Source organism: Micrasema longulum, unplaced genomic scaffold (genome assembly GCF_059751315.1).
Source record: "Micrasema longulum isolate JH-2025_06_02 unplaced genomic scaffold, ASM5975131v1 h1tg000594l, whole genome shotgun sequence".
Classification (NCBI taxonomy): domain Eukaryota; kingdom Metazoa; phylum Arthropoda; class Insecta; order Trichoptera; family Brachycentridae; genus Micrasema; species Micrasema longulum.
The window spans coordinates 893,747-915,179 of NW_028277790.1; the positions used below are offsets into that span (position 1 = coordinate 893,747).

The 21,433-nt window shown below is 37.3% G+C and overlaps 2 protein-coding genes across 4 annotated transcripts in view; one reads left to right on the forward strand and one right to left on the reverse strand.

Annotated features, from left to right (window-relative positions):
- Nucleotides 1-353: 353 nt before the first annotated feature.
- Nucleotides 354-9,258, forward strand: Atac3 (Ada2a-containing complex component 3). 2 transcript variants are annotated; one of them, XM_088228561.1, is made up of 10 exons: nt 354-648; nt 1,432-1,487; nt 2,142-2,294; nt 3,225-3,422; nt 5,427-5,640; nt 7,007-7,081; nt 7,166-7,275; nt 7,658-7,784; nt 7,915-8,510; nt 8,852-9,258. In XM_088228561.1, the coding sequence occupies exons 2-10, from the start codon at nt 1,437-1,439 to the stop codon at nt 9,059-9,061; spliced, it is 1,734 nt and encodes a 577-aa protein (XP_088084687.1). In that variant the 5' UTR covers nt 354-648; nt 1,432-1,436; the 3' UTR covers nt 9,062-9,258. The 2 variants fall into 2 exon arrangements, with proteins under 2 accessions (XP_088084687.1, XP_088084686.1); XM_088228560.1 differs by lacking the exon at nt 354-648 and adding an exon at nt 1,108-1,309.
- Nucleotides 9,259-10,690: 1,432 nt separating this feature from the next.
- LOC148280336 (uncharacterized) overlaps nt 10,691-21,433 on the reverse strand; it is a 131,082-nt gene continuing 120,339 nt past the window's right edge. For both annotated transcript variants that reach the window (XM_088228558.1, XM_088228559.1), the window contains exons 3-6: nt 15,383-20,870; nt 14,950-15,116; nt 12,595-12,806; nt 10,691-12,001 (exon numbers count right to left, since the gene is read on the reverse strand). In XM_088228558.1, the coding sequence (XP_088084684.1) occupies nt 11,598-12,001; nt 12,595-12,806; nt 14,950-15,116; nt 15,383-20,845 (6,246 nt within the window). In that variant the 5' untranslated portion in view covers nt 20,846-20,870 and the 3' untranslated portion in view covers nt 10,691-11,597. The remainder of the gene's footprint in view (nt 12,002-12,594; nt 12,807-14,949; nt 15,117-15,382; nt 20,871-21,433) is intronic.

The window sequence follows — 21,433 nt, forward strand, 5'->3', positions numbered from 1 at the left end:
CAGTTATTTTCAAATACATAATTTAAATGGTCAAAAAATTAGAACGTTTGGTAAATCAAAAGAACGCAATTTAAAAAAACTTTAATTATTTATTTTTCACTATTGGGGTAGATGATACATATGTTATTATTGTCTTTCTCCGCTTTGTATATTATTCAACTGTTAACTATTCAGTTACTGTTTTGTTCTGTTAACTGTTTAAATCATAAATAGCTCTATCTAGTGCCATCGCTTGAATACCGAATTGGAATATTTTCATACCCCCTTTTGATTAAAAAGTAAACATCACACCCCTATTTTTGTAAAGGTAAGTACTAAAAACATGAAAAAAATAAATTAATGGGCAATTCTTCAATTCCAACTTCCAACGTCGTTTGATTAATTTTGCAAACTTCGTATATTATAATTGCCAATTGGCACTACCAATTTAGAATTATTTCATTTTAATAATGCCCTGTTAATGTCAAGAAACTTGTATTTCGGTTAAAACAGCCATTTGCTTATCGCTAATCATTCGCTGTCATTCTTGTTTCGCGCTTAAAACTGTGATATAGAAGGCTGTGAAAATATCTATTCGCGTTGAATGGTCGTCTTGTGGATTGTTGTCAATGTGGTTACAATTTAAAATATTACACTGCACGAATTAATGTAAGTAAAATCAATGTCTAGAGCCGCGTAGGGTTCGTAATCTAATCAAACAAGGAGAACGCGAATATTTAGGCGGCGATATTTCCGCTACTTCAACAGGAACAGGAAGTATGGCGAATATGGCGTATTTCTGTAGTTAACATCCTCATCCTGTCACCATTCATTTGAAACTTATTTGACGTTTATAGTCAGAAACGAATATGTTGAAAACTTACATTTTCAATTTGAGGCGTTGGTTTATCAACCGCAATCGATTACTACATTATGAATGTCTTAAGTGAATCATGACAACGAAATGGCCAAGCTGTCATTATGTTTTTCTTATTACGTATTTTCTCGTAAATTTGATGAATAACAAAATGTATTTTTGTTATTTTCAACTCAATAACATTGTTTTTTAAGATGGCTCCATTTAGCAACAACGTACAAATTTCTAAATTTGAAGGTTATGGGTGCACTGCAGTAAACATATTATGTTTCATAAAAAAGAGAGCAGAGTCAGAAATCGTTGAATAAAAAGTATTCATGAAATATAATTATGAATATATATATTTTTAATACATGCATAACACAATTTTTCTTACCACCTTAGTAAAATATGAATTATGTGACTCGTCTTATTGTTATGGCGAAAATATGCATCCTGTTGGATTTAATAAATGTATGTATACAGTAAATAAAACTAAACATTTAATCTACAGTCACAAAATTCCACATTCTTTTGTTTATAAGTAGTATTTATTATATTCATTAATAGTATGCTAATTGTGTATTGTTTTCCAGATAAAATGATATTTTCCGAAGATGGAAGTGGATTAGATGGCGCTACTCTAATTCCGGTAAAAAGTTTTACAGTTTGAATGTCCTTCCTTACTTTAATTCAATACCTTTTAGTACATAATATGTGCATATATTATTAGGTGTTTATCGTATTACATATATTTACATTAACATTTCTCATTATGTAAAAGAAAAAACAACTCTTGTGTACATAATGGGGAGTGACGTCTTACAATAATGTGTTTATTTTATTTTTAATTGGTAAATATTTTCAGTATAACATATAAATTACAAAATTAAACTGTACGGTGTTTTCAATCAGCGCTACACAAAAAAGAATTATGAATATAACTTTTCATTTTGGAATAAAGATGTTACCAGTTGTTCTAGGTTGCGTACTTACATTTTTCCTTTGTGCTTGTAAATATCTCATTTTTTTCCTAATTATGATTAACTAGTATCAGTTTGTAAGCTATTGTTCATTAAAAGTGAATGTTTAATAATTTCTAAAGAATGGAAAATGTTTTTTTTAAATAATTCCTTTAGTAAGAACAAAACATGTCATTTTTCCACAGTAGTTAATTCAGGTCAGTTCAATCCATCTCTTTTGGACTTGTCTGACCAATGGACTGGACATTCGACATGTTATTATAGTAACCACATTGTGTGGTATAAATTTAAAAGTGTATAGTCTAAAATGATTGTGATTTCAGATTGACTGTGGCGGATCTCTGGTTTCCCGGAGCAGGGCTCAGTCCACGTCAGTGATGGAACTCGGCAAAAAGTTACTGCAGAGCGCCCGAGAAGGGGATACAGCGGCTGTCTTAGACCTCATGAGTAAAGGAGCTCCATTCACTACTGACTGGGTATTTATATATCATTTTACTCCTTTTAAACCTTAAACTGCACTAATACAAGGCCACTTTGTGTCGATTCTTCAACACAGTTATTTATATTTAAAAATATACCACAACCGGCCAGGAGGCCCGTTGTGAATTACGCCACATAAAACAATTACTTTTTATATGTTGATTTTGACCTCAAAATTGCATTTAGAATGACATGTCTGAATTTCACATTGCTACAACTTACCATTTCAGAGAACTATGACAGACAAACAAATAAATATGCACATGTATTTTCTTTTTATTTGTACTTGTTGAAATATATAGTTTTTAATAGTCTTAATTGTATTAAAGGTATGTTGAAGTTAGGGTCGTTATCGACTATTATAAATCAACATGTTTAATGGTCTGAACTATACTTAAACGATGTAGGTAAATTTCCAATTAAATAAAATGGGGACAAATGGACATCAATGTTTTAGAATATAAATTTATTCCAATGAAAAGTTGTTAATATTTTGTACGAAATATGAGCATAATAAGGCCATAGTTAAATCGTGAGATGACATTTGCGATCAACGCCATATTTTTTACTAGTACAATAAGATGACGCATGCGGGGAATTTACATTTTGATAATCAGACGATTTTAAGATTTGTTGTTTTGTGAGAGATCTTGTAGAAAAGTGATCAATAATGATCATTTCTCATTTAAAAATGCCCTAATGAGCCGAAAGAATTGTCCAATTTTCCAAAAAATAAATATCATTATTGTATTCAGATCCTTACATGTAGTTTTCCAAAATAAACACTGACTCGTGACAACGCCTCTTTGATAGATATGCGAGACACTGTTTGTATTAAGGTTGGCAAAACGGTTCTCAGTCAATAGGTGCATTTGGTTGTGATCTACATACGTATTAATATTAATCGAGGCCTAAATAAATTTTAGCTGGGAACATCTCCTTTGCACCTGGCCGCAATGAACAACCACCTCGAGACGTGCGACGTATTACTGAGGGCGGGTATCGGAAAGGATGGAAGAACTAAAGTGGACAGAACGCCATTACACTTTGCTGCTTACGAGGGACACTCAGAAGTCGCTAAATTACTTCTGGAACATAATGTAGAAGTCAACTGTAGAGATATGGTTCGTATACTTGAATGGAAATAATGATATAGGTACTTAATCATAGAATTAAGAATAGTCCAGAAGGAGCGTAGAATCATATTTGAATACATCGGACTGTGTCCAAAAATCCCCCTACTTTATATCAAATTATATCAATAGTTCTGTGGCTTGAGTCTAGAAGGGCCAATGTTAGATTTCATATTTTTCTTGCCACCGTTTTGTAGAGTCAATGTCTATTAAAAATCTTGTAAATTTAACTATTTTATGCGCACGTACATGTGTTGTAATGTATTTTATAATTATGTGTTATCAAAGACATCAAACAGTTTACTACGCGGTGTTTCAGGGTCAGACTGCGAAACTTGAGAAGAACATTCCTCGCGGTAAACTTTTAAAAATTCCTGATAATTATTTTTAAAAACTTATGCTTTTTGTTTTCTTTTTTCTCTGGTATAACGAGTGATGCTTATAACGAGCAAATTTAGTCGGTCCCATTTTCAAAAAGTGGTGAATTATGGCACAGAACGCCCAGCCTTGAGAAAAATCTCCTTATTTTTTTTGTGTTCTCACCGGGAATCGAACCCGGAACCTTCCATGTCGAGTCGAGTGTCGTTTTTGACATTTTGACTGAGTATAGACTAGAGTTTCAGACAACACGCATCATGTTAAAAGTTGCTCCAGCAATTCCTATGGTTGCGAGCTCTTCGTTCATCCCACCACCCTCAGTTATTATATAGAGGCTGATCAAGGTAAGGACAGAATGTTGCTTTAATATACTGCTACTATACTGTTTCTGTACTGTTGTGTACTATACTGTTGTGTACAGGGGATGAATAATACTTTTCTGTGTGTGAATAGAATCCCCTAGATTTTTATTTTTTTTTTTAAAAAGGAAATATTTGCATTATTATGATTTACCCAAATATTTCACTTTTAGGGGCCATTTTCAACAAGTTGTAAATAACTCACTATTAGAAAATGGGATCCAAGTTGTGGAAGAGCGGGGTGCAAATCTTGGACATCTGATCCGTGAGTCCAGGGCACTAGCCACGGGACCACAACCCGGTTCAAATTAGTTTCTTCCACTCGAGGGCCGCTCCCGGATAAAAATCCTAAATGAAAAAATCGAGTGCAGATAAGCCCGCCTCGTTGTGAAGTGGTCGGCGCTTTCGCCTACCATTCTTAAGGTCCTGGGTTCAATTTCCAGTAGGGTGGATGTGAAATATTGATTTTTAAAACCGGCCTTTGTATGTATTTATTTATTCGACGGGTTACGCCTTTGACAAAGTATAAAATAATAATAAAAACAAATATAATGAAACAAAATACAAAACTCCCGTAAACAAGTGAAGAAAATATAGAAACATAAAATCAGCAGAAAATAAAAAAATAACAAAGGATAATTAAACAAGAAATTATAGCAGAGGTATGCAGCGAATTAACAATAAATAAAGAGTTAAAATATAAAAAATATTGAAGTGATTGAAGTAACAGAGGCGATGTTTCATAGTGTAAACTTTTTCTTAGAAAATAAGATAATATGTATATACAGTTCATTCACGTGTGCATCACAAAACGTTTTCAAATAAAATATTCTAGTGTGCTTATTAACACAAACTAAATTTGTATATTTACTTAGTTCACTGTAAGGGTTAAACATTAACATAAGGTTATTAAACATTTGAAAACCCTGTACACATATCGTCGTCCATCTTTCAGAAAGGCGTATCTCGAATTCATTAATTTTTTAGATGACTTTTTAAGAATTTGTTTGGAAAGTTTTCGTTTTTAAAAATAATAAAAAAACAATCTAACTGTATTTTTCTGGGTTTTTAAAAATTAATTTATGACACTATGATGGCCATTTATTCCATAAATATAGCTTAATTTTTATTAAAATATTCATAACTCAATTTCGACAAAAATCAAGCTACATCTTTTTGAAAGATGGATGACGATATTTTCCATTTCAGAATTATGGATTTTCTGAATCTATTTAAATATAATATCTCTAATTTCCAGTTACAAATGACTCCTCTTCACTGGGCTGTGGAGCGAGGGCACAAGGATTCGGTGCTGGTGCTGCTCCATAGCGGAGCCAACCCTCGGGCCGAGAGCAAGTTCCAGAAGACTCCGCTGTCCATCGCAGCGGAGATGGGGTGGGACTCCATGGTAGACCTACTGCAGTCCAACACCACTCGAGAAGCGACTATGAGTATACAGGACATGACTCAAGGTTGGTGTCGCATATCAAAAAGTATCAAATAGCCCTCATAATAATGATAATATTTGGATGATTTATATAGCACTATTTTTGTGATATATTTAAAAATTACTCCGCATGTGAACGTCACAAGTTCTCTTCGGTGAGTTCTGCTGATTGGTGAATTGGCTTCAATCTATCACAAGAAGCTGAACTTTTGAAGCTACCAGAAATCTATTGCAGCAATGTCTAAATTATGTTTTTATGTGCCAACATTTATTTCCCAAAATTTTTAATGGATCTAGTCAAAGATTGAATAGTTTACTTGAAATCCCTTATTGTAAATCCAGACTCCGGCAAAGACACTCATTTTGCATAGCTTCAAAACTGTTTAATGCATTTCATAAGGACAATATGATAGAGATTGACTATTTAAATTTGTTTTGATTTAATTTAGATTTTAATTGTTACAATATTAGCACTTATTTTGTATGTTTTTATATCTATCATATTCTTCCAGTAGCTATAGCTATATTTAAATGTAAAATACAATGTTAACCCACACACAGGCCATGCCTTCGTGGGATTTTATTTGCGTTTATGTAGTAGTTTTTTTTATTAAAAAACTATCATTGTTCGATTCGGAAGAACTAGTGACGTTGCTCTAAGTAGTTCGTATTTATTAAAATGTTTTTTTCATATATTTTCAAGAAACTTGGCCATACAATTGAATGCTCTAATTTTTACCATGCGTAAGAAAACATTTTTTTATCCAAGTTCCCGTATCACTGAACTTCCTCATTAAACCGTAGTTGATGACTTGAATTATATCTTATTTGACTACCGTGCTGGGACACTTTTGTTGGTGGCCATTTTTTATAGGGACCCAATATCTCCCATGTAAATTACTTCAGTTTTATGAAGGCCATCTTTTCTCTACCAGAAAAGTATGTCGTTTTTCCTAAATGAGAGACGATTTTGATGTGTTAATGTGGGTGGGTTTTAGCTTATAGGTAAACCTCATAAAAATCGACAGATTAACAAATTCAAGAAATATTAATATTCTACATAATGGTAAATATTACAGTATTAAACCGGCCTTAAGCCCTGTCAATTCCCAAACATCCATATGGATAATAAAATCCCCTTCGCAATAAGGTTTTTTTATCCTTATTGAATTATCTAATGTTCTATAAAAAATAAGTTCTTTAACTTAAAATGGTTAGGCAGTCTTTTAAACTCCATTCCGTACTTCCCTCATCGTAAAATTTATTTGAGTTGAGCTCATTAAAGTTGAGCACAGCCTCCCTATTGATAATTTATGCAAACAGATTTTGTTGTTAATTAATATGTAATATATTCCTAACAACAAAAACTAAATAATTGTTTTTTGTTTCAGAAATAGAGCAAGAAACGCCTGAAGAAAATAAATACTTAACTCAAGAGATTAATGTTTTAAATGAATTAAATACGGGTAAATATTTTATTATACTTCATCAACGTATGCTTGTTCATTTTTTAATGTCTTCGTAAATAATATTTGTTTTTAATTTATTAGAATGCAACACTGAAACACCGATAGAAGAATCTGAAAATTCTCAAGAAGTAGAAAGTGATGGAATGGACCACGAAAATGAAGCTCAGAATCTCGCGTCACTTTTACCACAAGTAATTAATTTTTATATTCATACAACAGTACTCGACAAATAACACAACTCCAAAAACATACACCACGTTTAAATAAGTAAGACCACTGTTTATCAAAAAAGTCCAGATGCCGTTAGACTTGTCAATTTGTTTCAGTTTTTTATGTAAATGTTGCAGATATGTTAATTTTAAGCATACCTTGATTATTGACTTTCAATTGCCCACAAGATGAGACTCTTGTTTTGTCTAGGAGGTTCATATCTTGTTCCTTAAATGTAGTTCATAGTAATCTATAAACTTAATAGTGGCAAGGAAATCAAACATTAAGTAAAAATATTGAACAGGTAATGTCAACGTGACTGTGATAATAGACAAAGAATGTTATTTTATAAATATTTTGCAGGGAGAAGAATATACAAACGAAGCAACAATGCAACTTCTTAAGGAGCACGGTATTACTATGATCCCAGCAGACAACACTACAACTGTTACCTCGGCCTTACAGAGTGGACGAAGAATCGTCCTTTCGGGTACGTCTGCCGGATCTTATCACTATTCAATATATTCAGTGCTTATCGCAGGCCTGATATGTTTAAAATTATGATAACAATTTCTTTATATTGATCATATTCTCAAATCATTTATTTTGTTTGTCAATAGATGCTGGAAAATTAATTTTAAAAGATAGCAAATTCCATACAGAGCCTACAAAACCCGTCGAGATAAAAACTAAACCCATCATATTACCAACGGGGAAGATCAAAAGTACTAAAATTTACACCATGAGCAGCAGTCAATTCCTCGCCATGACCGGCCAGAGTAAACCCAACATCCTGCAGAAGGTTCCTATAGAGATGAAGAAAGTGGAGAACGGGGGAATCAATCTGGTACAATTGCCCAAAACTGCGCAATTCCTCAACATGAACAGTGGAAAACTGACCAAAACTGTCAATATTATGAACAAAACTCCCGTCAAGCCCGGGCTCAATACCATTACAGTTATGAAACAGGGCAAAGGAAACATTCTGTCGTTCAAGGGAAACACCTTATCCAAGGTCCATGGGAACATTCAAACCCTCAACTCCTTGACCAACCAGGGCAAGAAGACCAAAGTCATTCAGTTGAAGAGTGGGTCCACTTTGAGTAATGCTGTCAAAATTGTAGTTAACAAAAATAGCCTCGGAAAATTTATTACACAAATCCCCTCTACAGAAAATAGTCAAATAAGTAATGGACTTACCAACAATAATATAATTGTAAGTTTTTTATGTCTTCTTTTATTTCTTTCTACAACCAATTCGGTGTTCATTCGTGTTCTCGTGCTTTTTACACTATTTTTTAAACATATTTATGGCTGTTGCAATCAAGTGGCGTGGCCACCGGCCACCACCGCAGCACCCCTTCTTTATTTTGATCATATCTAATGCGCATCTCAGTTTTCCACTTGGCACCGATCTAGATTTTTAAATACTTGCCTTATGTTTTACATGTTTTTTTAGAGACCACATTTTGAAAAAATTCGATCTTCTTTCTTCTTTGACGTTAAATATTTCAAATTAAAGATTTCTTAATATTATATTGGTTTATCTGTTTGCAGGAAGCTCCCATTAACGCGCAATACGCCTCTCCCTCGGACAAGTCCGCAGAGAGCACAACAGAAGTGGAAAGGTTACGGGCGGAGCTAAAAGTCGCGAGATCTGATGCCGATGAATATAGGAAAAAAATTCAGGCATTACAGAATGAATTACAATTAATGAAAAGTAAATTAAACATAAGAACTCTCCATACGATTGTGTCATCGGAATGAAAGAAAGTGGATCTGTATAATACGTATTGATATTATTGTTGTTTTACCTTGAAAATTTTTATTAACTATAAATAAACTTATGGCCTTTTAACCCTAGCAGATGTTTATACCTAATTATAAGTATATTTTACCTAAAAGCATAGAATTTATAATATAAGTACTCTCTACAAGTAAATAAATAAAACCATAATTTTTTACCACCATGTGTGTTCATTTTCTTTTCTTTTTCACTTCTATTTATTTGGAAATTGTGTAAGTTCTGAAAGCTCCCATAAATGGATTAAATCCATTTTTTTGTATTTCAAATCAGCGTTTATTCTCTATCAATGCGTGAAATCTCACTTTTGATGTACAACTGGTTCAACCCGAGAGTATTTATTCACTCGATGTTTCAAATGCCCGGAATGATCTCACCTTTATAAATATAATTTATAATTGAGCAACTGACATTCCAATTGGCAGATTGGCACCCTATAGTGCTCCGTCATAATGAGGAACTGCATACTCTCCACCATTTAAAGGAACTTGTCGAGTTTATATTCAATAACACCTCTACAATAGATTCACTTTAAGTTGATCGCTGTGACAGTTATGCCAATGTCCACATCTGTCTATGTCTCAGCCGTCTGAGGTTTTGTTTTTAATTACTATTGAATTTGACTAAATTTTGGCAGCAACCAGTAACTTCACATATAAAATCAATTACGGCCAAGATCCCATATTTTATTTGAGCAAAAAAAACTAGAATTGTAAACTTTTTTAATTACTTAATTGGTACATATTCTTATTCTTAGTGGTAGGGGTCAGTGCTATGCACTTGGCCTCACTGCGACCTGTGAAGATCTATGAGACGGGTCGCCGTGAATTGTTCTCGCCCTCTGTGCTTAATTGGTACACACCACTTATGTGGCATTTCTACTTTAAATTTAATTTCAATACCTAGTGTCGTAACTGTGTATAAATCTCTGTTTTTAATAATTGACATTTTGTTATATATCTTGCATCCAAATACCATTTCAGATCTATAATTATCAACGTAAGACAAAATTAGAATATATTTTTTTTAAATTAAGTAGTGACACAATAAAAATAAAAAAAATTTTGTCCCTGATACTTTAAATACTGAACTTTAAAGATTTCAACATTTGAGATTAAAAATGTCGAGAACTCAAAATACACACCATTTCACAGAGAGAACTATTGTACTCTTTATTTTATTATTATTTGATATAGGCAGGCAACCTCTGCTGGCACTTATGTCTCGTGTACTGCTTTTTATCTACATTCTTCTTCCTTCAGCATCCTAACGGTATTTGAACCAGTTGACCAAAATGGAGCGGACAACTAGACTTGGCAATTTATTCCAGTCTGAAACCAGCCTGCGCTGGTTATTTGGGATTGAGGTGGAATTGGGGACGATAGAGCTTCCAATTGTGACCCTGTAAATTGATGTTGGGATTTGATAAACTCTATATTATTATGAATTTGACAGAAAAAGGATTTTTAAAATGTCGGGTATAAATAATATAAAATCCATTGTTTGAACATAACGATATTGATAAAATCAATCAAAAACATGTAACATAACCTGAACGTAAAACAGAGTTGTATAAATATTGAAACAACAAATCAATTGGAAAAAATATTTTATTAAAAAATCGTAATAATTTTCTAGTCTCGTATTTTTAAAAGTAAACAAAATCACGTTTTACATTTATTTTGTAATAAAACAAGACTTAAAATAGTTTCATTCTTTCTATATATAATTGCATTCTCCCTTAACAAACTTATAAAATCACAGTTAAGTTGTATTCTCATCTAGTACCCAATTCAGACAATTTACTTCGCAAGAATTAACTGTACACTCTTATATAACAACTATGTATAATTGTGATATGCTCATACATATATGTTCGTGATATTTAATACAAATCTACAATAAAGCACCTTAAAAACAATAGACGGTTTCTACAGATGGAATAATTAATTTAGGAAAATATAGATACATTTCTATAAGGATACTTAATGCTCTTTCGTCGTGTTACCCTTTACCATAAAAGCTAATTGTTAGCTTAAAACAAAATATAAATTAGCGTAACGTACGTTAGTCAGCGAGTGACTAAAATAAAATTTAAGTACCTAAATAACGATAAAATAAACTCGATAGCGTTTATATTGTTAGACGTCGATTAAATAAAATATATGTATTTCGGTATAATTTGCATATAGATCCATATTTGCACATTCCACTCCGACGACTAGTCCTTAGTTATGTATATACAACATTCTAAACTAAACTAAACAAGTAACGTTAGATAGATACGAGTATCAACACAATCGTGAAACTTCGGCTCTCCGAAGCCCATCTGGGCATCACTAAATATTTACAGGACTCGATTGGCCGATTTAACACTACGCACTGCATATTAACATCCATATATTTAGTTTAACGAAAAACTCGGGTAACTCGGCGTCGGCGGCAGGCCCTCGGAGGCGTTATCCGCGACTCGGTGTCTGCGGAAGCTCCTCGAAGGCGTTATCTGAGGATCACGGTCTCGATGTTTAGCAGCTGCTTGACCTTGTCGGTGTAGCGGACGAGCGCGATCTTGGACGCGCGGATGTTGATCTTCTCCCCGGCCGCGAGGAGCTGCTGGCACTGCGCGCGCTCCAGGAACTCGTGGGTGCGCAGCTCCTTGAGGGAGTCACGCGGCGCACCGGGGCCGCAGTGGATCTGCTTGAGCAGCGCGTCGCGCGACTTGACCTGCAGCAGCGCCGCCAGGTCCTGCAGCAGACACCACAGGCCGGCGTCGGGCGGCAGGCGGTACAGGGGCGGGAGGGGGGCCGGGGCGGCCACCACCTCCAGCGGGGGGAGCGCGGCGCTGCCGCTCGCCGGCGGCGACGGCGGGAACGCCAGCGGGTCGAAGCCACTGTCCTGAGGATCTGCAACAATTATTCCTAGTCATAAAAAATTGATCTAAAGTGTGTTAATTTTTTTATATTAATAAAATACACACATTATTACAACATTAATACATTATTACAATCAAAAAGAAAAAGTATTTAAGTATAAAACATATTTTGTCCCGATAAACTATTAAATAATAGTTTGTCATCGGGTGCTCAGACATTAGTTTTAATTAATAATCAAATAAAAGAGTACAGACATAATACTGTATACGTATAAAATAATGAACATATAATATTTTCTTTTTGATGTTTTGAAAAATTAAAAATATTATTAAGAAGATGGAAAAGAAAAAATCAACAAAACCAGATAAAATGGTTTAAAATATATATTTTTTTTTTAAAGTAGGAAAATGGAGAAAAATAATACAATTAAAATGAAAGAATAGCTATTTACTAGAATTTCCAAATAAACAAATCAGAGAATGACCCATTTCAAATGTATTGTACTTGTACGTACTCTTCCTCAGGAGTGTAGTTACATAGTCGACTGTAATATTGTTTATGGGTGTGTCGTATTAGATAGAAATTCTGAATTGTTACGCCGCAGAAGTTAAGAATTTAGCTACCCATGAGTTTGCAGGGACCACCGAAATGCCACGGCTGCGGCACCGTCCCCTGGATGTCGTTAAGGTGGAGCTGCAGCAGGCGAGCAGACTTCCCGCTGCTCAGGGAAATGGGAGTCTGGCCGGAGTATGTGGCCAGGAGAGGATCCGCTCCGTACGACAGGAGCAGTCGGATTATCTCCACATAACCGTTCTCGCACGCTTCGTGCAATGGCCTGAAATTCAACAATTAACTGGTAAATGAGACAATTCATAAGATGTAAAAATACAGGTTTTAATTCTATCCAATTTAAAGACACCTAGTGGAGCACACAAAACTATTCTAATTAATTTTTATGCATTCTAAAATAGATCTCTTTGAAAATATCTATGCATCTTGATAAACTTTCCAAAGGGTTAAATCCAGTACTTATCTACGAGAGTCATCCACAAAATAAGGGTTATAACATTGATGTAGGATCGAAAAATGCTTGTACTCAATTGAAATTGACAAATATATTAAACTATTTAGTTTCAACTGAGTAGAAAAATTTCAACATAATCGTCATCGAGATCGAGACATTTCTGAGTAAGGGAACCAGTTTTTAAAAGCCAGTGTCATAGAAACCCGCCTCCAGCTGTTTCAGGTACTTCTTCACCTTCCGATTGTTGGAAATCCCATCCAAACAATGTCAACTGCTTCTGTGTAACTCGCGCGGTGTGGGGCTTGGCGTTGTCATGCAGGAGCCTTACTCCCGGGTCAGCATTCCCCTTCTGCGGTTCTGCTTTCAGATAGGCTTTTTTAGGTTTGTTTAGGGTATTGCAGTAAGCCTCTGCATTATGGCAAACTCTTTAGGCATTAAAATCAACCAAAAGAACCCCTTATGGTCCCAGAAAACTGATGCCACAACTTTTCTGGCTGATTGGGTCATTTTGAACTTCTCGGTGGATGGGGAAGATGAATGACGCCACTGAAGTGATTGTCTTTTGGTTCTGAGGTAATACACCCACTTCTCATCCCCCGTTTTGATAGTCCGCGACTCTAAAAAATTCTGCGACTAAATAAAATGGTCGACAAACACGCACGACCAAATAAACTGACCCCCCTACATGTCAGATGCGCCAACTTTGGAACAAAAAATTCCCGCGGCCTCGAGAGAGCCTTTGTTACCTTATTTTATGGATGACCTTTGTACAAAGATTGGCAAGTTCTTAAAATATACCTCTTTTTATACGATTTGAAATAACATGGTACAAAAATGAAATGAAATAAAAAATTTTGAGATTCCCTCCGTCACTCTTTTACTTACTAGGGGCAGAGAGGTATGCACCAGGTAAGGGTGATATTGAATAATCTTCAGTACAATTTATAAAAATAAACATATTGTATAAACAAGTAAATTCACCATTGTTTTACACAGTACTGTGTGAAAGTATAAAGTATCCTCTGTGTAAAAAGGGGTTCCAGTGTACCTACTATGTTCAAGTATAAGGAGAAAAATAACAAAGAAGTCAACTTTAATACCATATGGAGAGAATATTCTCTATGGAAATCTAAACATTCCATCGGATTGTATTACAAAAAATTGGATGTAATTACTACACTTGTACCTTTGATAATCTAAAACTGTGGTAGTATTTTTTTTGGTTTATATATCGCTAGCCCTAAGCAACATTTAATTATCTCCGAAGAACACATTCTGAGATAATTGGACTTTTAGGTGTGCAAAGGAAAGGGTCTGGCTGAATGAATTAATTGACTGAAGTAGATTAAGATCAACTTTTATATTTTATTATTTGAGCCATCTGCATCTGTGAGATTAAAATCAAAAATTTCGGGTTTATCAATCGAGTGTCCTCGGTGGAAGTGCAAAAAAATTAATAAATAAATATAATTAGTAAACAATATGTTGAGTTGGTCCAAATGCGGATTTCACCCTCTCGGAAGTTATCTTAATGAACAAATAAAATAACCAAACCAACTGGTCCAAGAAGAAGTATAAAACATTAGGAAATTGTTTTCAGGTTTCAAACTGAAAAGTTTCAGGCCTAGAATGTGAAATAATTCAATCAAATTAATCTGTTTGCAACAATAAAGGAACTCTTTTACTTCACTAAAATCAACAGATGAAAGAGTTGAAGATATATGGATGTTCAAACATGGCAAAATGGTGAATACACAGTGTGTAAAGTGGCCACGTAAACCAGCCGTTGACTTCCATATTTCCTTGTCTAAACTGTTTTCCATTCCTTTTGTTATTTGTTAAAATATAATTAGATTATTTATGTCTCGAAACATCTCCATCTTTGTTGCTTCTAACGCCATAAAAAATAAAGAGAAAAACATATTTTAATAAATAGTAGAAGACAGTATTTTACCTGATGCCACCTTGAGCTGCCTCCGACACATCTGCTCCATACTGCAGCAGTAGCCGTGCGATGTCCAGGTGTCCCCTGGAGCAGGCCTCGTGCAGCGGCGTGTACCCCGCATTGTCCCTACAGGACGGTGGAATATCCATCTTCTCCAAGCAGTATGCGACGCAATCCTGGAAATATTTACTCAATTTAGCGATGCTGTTGTAGTAATAATTTCCCATATTTGATTTCCAGGAATCAAACCAAAGTTATTGCAGACGAAAGCGCTAACTATAAGCCATGAGGTGAACAACTAATCTCCTCATCGAGTGACAAATACGCGTCCAGGGTTGAGGTCTTCTTTCACACACGGAAGTGTATTCTTCATTCCACTTGGACACAGAAAGACATGGCTTGACAAATATAATATTAAATTAAAATGTAAATATTTACTCACTATGTATCCGAGGCGAGCGGCCCTGTGCAGAACGGTTTCTCCGACGCTTTTCTTGATAATCCAGTTTTTGATTTCCTTCTGAATATCTTGGACCGATTCGGGACTCGGTCGTGGAATCAAGTTCCTTCTGCGTATTTTTGGAACTTCTCCATTTTTAATCAATTTTTTCTTTTTCCTAATGTAATCAAAGCCGGAACTCAATTTTCGTCTATTAAAAAGCTTCTTAAAACGTTTTTTTACCGGGAGTGCTGGTTCTTCGCCATCTTTCGGTTTTGATGTTCCATTCTCGGCATTTGCAGTCTGAGCAGCTGGCTCTTTTTTTATTATTTTGGATGAGCTCGAATGAGATATTTTATTTTTCTTAGAAGCCAGCGCTTTTAAGAAGCTATTTCTTTTTTTGATTCTCAAAAGCCTCCCTTTAGCATCACTCCTTTTGAGTCTGGCACTTCTTAACCCTTCTCTGACTGTGTTGCAAACATTCTTCTTAATCTTCTTAATTTTCAATTCCTTAATCTTAATTTCTTCTACAGGTTTGACTTCCTCCTCTACGGGTTCCTCGTTGCTACACGTCACGGGAGGAGCGGAAGCGGGTCGCTCGTCCCCGAATACTTCCTTGATGGTGGCTCTGTGCTTCAGTACTCTAGTTTCTGTTCTGGTCCTAGATTTCAGCACAACGGGAGAAAACTCTTCCGTAGCACCTAATAAACCATCCGTGTTATTAATGAAGGCATCCCTAAATGTGGAAACAGTTTGTTTTCGGAAAGATCCCAAATAAAACAATTCTTCCATTACTTTTTCTTTAGTTACATGTTTAATTCCTTTCTTGGTAGAAACTTTCTCCAGTCCGAGACTCGGTGTGGCCAAAAGTTCCTGTGGATTGGTGGATTTAGGAATCATCTTCAGGTTCCCTTCCTCTTTCTGTTTCTTTTTCTTGATTTCTTTCTTTCCGCATTTCTGAATTAAAACGTCAATTATAGAAGTATTCTCATTCTTCTTGGGATTTCTTTTGCTAGCTGTAGAAATAACCGTAGAGCAGGATGCTTCCGAATCGTAATAAGACTTGGGAATGGGATAGCTAGACATGGACTCCGAATCGCTGTCTACGTCTAGTTTGGACTTATCGTGTCCTTCGTAAATATTAAGAGAATACTTCTTTTGGGTGAATAATTCTTCGGTGGATGTAGACGGAGCTGGAGAATTGGGACACGGATCCAAATCTGGCAGAGAAGTTGAAACCCTGGGCCAATGCGGAGGCCGAATGACTTGTATCAGGGTAGGTGGCATCCGCACCGACCTTTTATATCTACAAACTTCCTCTTCCCACCCTGGACGGAAATCTGATCCATCGCCGAATCCGGGCTTTTTTAACTTCAAACTTTCCTCAGTCATTTTCATTTCTTCCTTGGTAGGTGTTTTCAATGATTTTATACCGTCTGCCGACTTGCTCGCAGATAAACTTTTCCTATTTCTCAGTCTATTTAGCTGCATGGACTCTTCAGAATCACTATCACTGGAATTTGTGTCACTTTGAATCATCGCCTTGGCCTTTTCTTGCTTCCTCTTTTTAACAATTAGTTGTTCATCATCACTGCTTGTTCTATCATCCCCTTTATCAACAATACTTTTTAAAACAATCGCATCAAATGCTCTCTTAGAGAGATCATAATTGGTTTCTAATTTGACTACTGGGGACTTCCAATCAATTTTTTTACCTTTCTCACACAAAGTGTTGGCCAATAAACTTTGCTCCTTTTTAACCTTTTTGTTTATCAACGGTAAATCTTCATCTGATGAATCCGAAACTGGTTTAGCTTCTACAACTTCTTCCTTGATCTTTACTAGAAGTGGACATGACGGTTGTTCTACTTTAACAATATCAACTACATTAGCTATCACAGATTTTTCCACTTTAATTGGAGTATCAAAATCTTCTTTATAATGCAAAGAAGGTTCATCGAGGTTCGAGGTAGTGTTTTTCCTTCTTCTTGATTTTTTTACCTTTCCAGTTTTTAATTCCTCTAAAAAGTTATCACACGTTTCAGTCCAAAAAGAATCTTCGTCGGATATTTTTTCAGATTTCACTTGAACAATAGGTTCTATAACTTTAGCAGTCTCAACCGCAGTTTCTTTGGGTAGAATTTTAGATTTAGGCTTTTCCATAGAAGGAATTTCACACTCGGATTCACTGTCCTGGAAATCAAATACGCAAGAATCTGAAGAATTTCTCACTGTAGGATCCTTTTTAGATGCATTAGTATCACTTGTTTGAGATGGATTCTTTTCTTTATCAGACTTGCTGAATAATCTCCGCCTGTGAGTTTGTGTTACTACAACTTCAGTTTCTGCGTTCTGCAGTGTGGTGGCCTTAGCTTCTGCGACAGTTGAAGCACTGTCCGCATTGGTTGCAGTCTGTATGAAGCCCTTGAGCTCCGCTTTGGTACGGATCCTTGCAGCGATATCCAGTTCTCCAGTCGGAGCGGATTGATCTCCGGAACCGATGGACGCTGGAGGTTCAGTCTTAACAGGTACTGCAGAGTTTTGTAAGTCGTCTCTTATTTTCAGTGACTTTTGCGAAGAATCTGAATCATATCTGATGGAATCAACAGCTCTGGGTACGTGAACTTTATAGGGCACGCTATTGGAATTGACTTCTTGCAAGCGGAGGGCCTCGGTAGACCTGTTATGTTCCGAAAAATGTTTAGCCTTTTTAGATTGATATTCAACATTATCCACCGATTGCGGAGGACTATCATCCGACGGTATTACTATACAATCATCGTCTATTATTTTATTACTTTCACTATTTTTGGCCTCTAAACTATTTCTCAAAATACTTAAAACTCGCTTATCAGCTGGAGTAGTTGAGTTTTGATTTTGGAAGCTCGCGGAATTCAAAGTAATAATATCTTGCTTATTAGAAATATGATTTTCCACAGAGCTATAATTGTAATTATAATGAGTTAAATTATAATAATCTTGTTGGGGGTGTGTTTGTTGAGAATGTGAGGGGTGATGTTTCGAAGAATGCGGTTCAACATTTTCAGATTTTTTATACAGATGATTTTCATAAAGGTGCCGCGGAGACGGAGCGGGGGCATTAGTTCCATTTGGAATATAATGATTAGAAACTGAGGGACCCTCTTTTTGATGAAGCGCATTAGGGCGTGCGTGCCTGTCATGATTCCAAGACTCAAACCTGGCTACTTTGTGAGGTATAATATGGTTTGGAATGTGACTATCGTCCCTTTTCCTATTGTCTTCTTTACTTTGAGAATGTTGGCCGTGATCTTTCTCGTAATCATCTGTATTTAATGTCAAATCTATTTTGGGCAAACTGTGATCTATTCTTCGACTGTATCCTTGTCCGGCGTAGTTCGGTTTCGGTAATGTTTCATATCGATTTCCGTACATCTGTGGGTCAATTTGCTGAGATCCTACCTTCGGTAAGTACGGTGACGCACCGTGATGAGGCTTGGCATATGCGGGATCATAATGCGAGGGCAATCTACTCGGAGGGTAGGCAATCTGCTGGTTGGAATCTCTGTATTGAGCGGGCAATTTCTCGGGATTTTGAGTATTGAAATTAGGAAGGAAATCTACTTTGTGAGAATTGGTATTATTGACCTTAGCCTGAAATCTTTGTCTAGGAGTGACCATATTTGAGGGAATATGGTCTCTAGGACTATTAACTTTATTAATATTATGATGATGCAGAACTAAATCTCTTTTGTCGTAAGAAACATTTTCCATCTCATCTTGAGCAGTGGAGTCAGCGGGTATCCTCACAGTCTTCACGGAGAGATCTAAGGGAGATTCCTTTTTACTTTTGTGAGCCGAAGATGTGGATTCCGGTCGAGTTTGCTGTCTCATAACGTTCATTTGATTTACTAACGACGTTACAGATACAGTCATCCTAGGTTGGTGAACGGGAACAGATTGTTTAGGTATATTTCTGATTTGCATATTTGCGGTATTGTGTTTAGGTGAGGAATCGTACGATTGTTTTACCACAGTACTGGATTGATACGACTGCATGTGGTATCCGGAGAGCGAAGCTGAACTTTCGCTACCCGACGCCGCAGAATGGTTGGAAGAATTAAGAATATGGTATTGCTGTCCTTCGGGTGCGTACGGTTGACTATTAGGTAAGTGAGATTTAGAAGTTTGGTATTCATTCGGAAGCCTAGAGCTATGGTGGTGAGGATGAACGGGAGGAACTCGGCTGTAGTGGTTAGCGGAATGGTCTCCCGAAATTGAAGCACTTTGAACACTGTGCGGAGTTCTATTAGAATTAACAGTCAACTGCGGAGTCAAGGATGGATGCCTTTGGTCTGCACTCGGCATCGCCAGTCTTTGTTCTTGATAGGCCGGAGCTGAAGCGACGGAATGATTGTTCACAGCTTTATGATGAGGCACACGACTACTGTAGGTATATTCGTGGGATGAGATCACTTTCGAAACACGAGAAGCACTATCTTGAGCTGTCACAGTTTTATTATTTCTTTGCGAACTGTAATATTCCTGGGAGCGGCTGTAAGATAGAGGAGGTTGCGTTTGATGAGCGACAGCCTTCTGACTGTACGTTTGCTGTCGGACTTGGCTAAGGTCAGTTTGGTGGATGCTCGTCGGCCGGGATACTGGTAAGGCTCTAACCTTCTGAGGTTGAGTCAGCTGCTGAAAGCTTCTTATCGGCAAGTGGTGGGTCGACTTGTCGCGCTCGACGGGTAAACGATCGACGTTGTTCTGCGCCGGGTAATAACTGGAGGGTCTAGAGTACTGCGGTTGAGCTACTCTACTGGGCTGCTGAGGAAGTTGGGCCGGCAAAGAGGACTTGTGGTTGGACTGGTAGTGGACGGACGTCGGAGGGACGTTCCTCGCCTCGGGCGCCGGATAAGGTTCCATCGTTTCGTATCGTCGATGGGGATAAGCTTCGGGAGGGCCGCTCGGAAGTTTGCGGGCGACAGTTTGAGTCTCCAGCGCAGCGGAGGGAGCCATCTCGGGGTAGGCCCGGCCGGTATAAGGGCGGGGCTCCAGCACGGCGAGCGTGCGCGGCGGGGGCGCGCGGCCCGAGTAGTGCGGCGCGGGAGCGCAGTCCTCGGCCGGCAGCGGCTTGCGGATGACGTGCGATGGCGGGGACACGAGGCCGGCGGACGGGGGCCGCTCGAGCAGCGCCTGGCGCGCCTGCTGCGCCTGCTGCATGACGGTGGCCTTGTGGATGATGTGCGGCTCGGGCTCCAGCAGCGGCTCGGCGGCCTCGGACGGGGGGCGCGAGGACGCCATGGCGGGCGAGCCGGACTGCGCTAGGGCTCCCTCGCCGGCGGGTGGCGGGGGCCCCCCGGCCCAGTAAGGTCGCAGCGGAGAGGGCGCGCTGCCCTCATGTTGCCCGTCCTCGGGAGACGCCTTCGGGAGCCCTTGGAAGTATTGTCGTGTCCCCTCTACTACGTTGGAGAAATTCACGTCCATCCTTCGCGTGACGGCGTCAAACAATCTGAAAAGAAGGATAAGCGACGTTAAATTAACATCATAATTTATTTTTACAACAAACCTGCATACCCAGTAAGTTGCTAGAATTCCACTCGTAAATGCACTTTGTAACTGCAAAACGATTGCTAATCTAGCTTCAATAGGTAAATGTTATCAACTATCGAATACCTCAATTTTGTAAATAGGGTCTAGAATTCCAACCGTCCATGCGCTCAGTAGCTGCAAGACTTGTTGTGATCTAACTCGTATTTTTATTTCTTTTTAAAAAATTGTTTTTCAAGGTATTGTGGAGGGCACCAACAGGCGTGAGGTTGGCAGAGCCGAACACCGCTTTGTCCCGCAACGCGTAATCCGATGCAACTTCAGCTCGGACAAGATATTAAACGTCGTGCATCGGAAGAACATTCACATTTCATCTTGGCATTTCGTGTCGCAGTATCATTAAAACTCCAAACTTCAATGTCAATTTGAAAAAATCATGTAAATGGGGTCTAGATTGCTTACTGTCCAAGCGCTCTGTAGCTGCTCACAGTAAGTGTCCGTAAAACGTGCTGTGTACTGCTATAT

What these genes read in the sequence shown, in the direction of transcription:
- Atac3 (XM_088228560.1), top strand. Translation starts at nt 1,210, where the DNA reads ATGCATAACACAATTTTTCTTACCACCTTAGTAAAATATGAATTATGT. An exon ending in ACGAAGAATCGTCCTTTCGG is followed by an intron (nt 7,785 to 7,914) that starts GTACGTCTGCCG and finishes GTTTGTCAATAG; the next exon opens with ATGCTGGAAAATTAATTTTA. An exon ending in TTACCAACAATAATATAATT is followed by an intron (nt 8,511 to 8,851) that starts GTAAGTTTTTTA and finishes ATCTGTTTGCAG; the next exon opens with GAAGCTCCCATTAACGCGCA.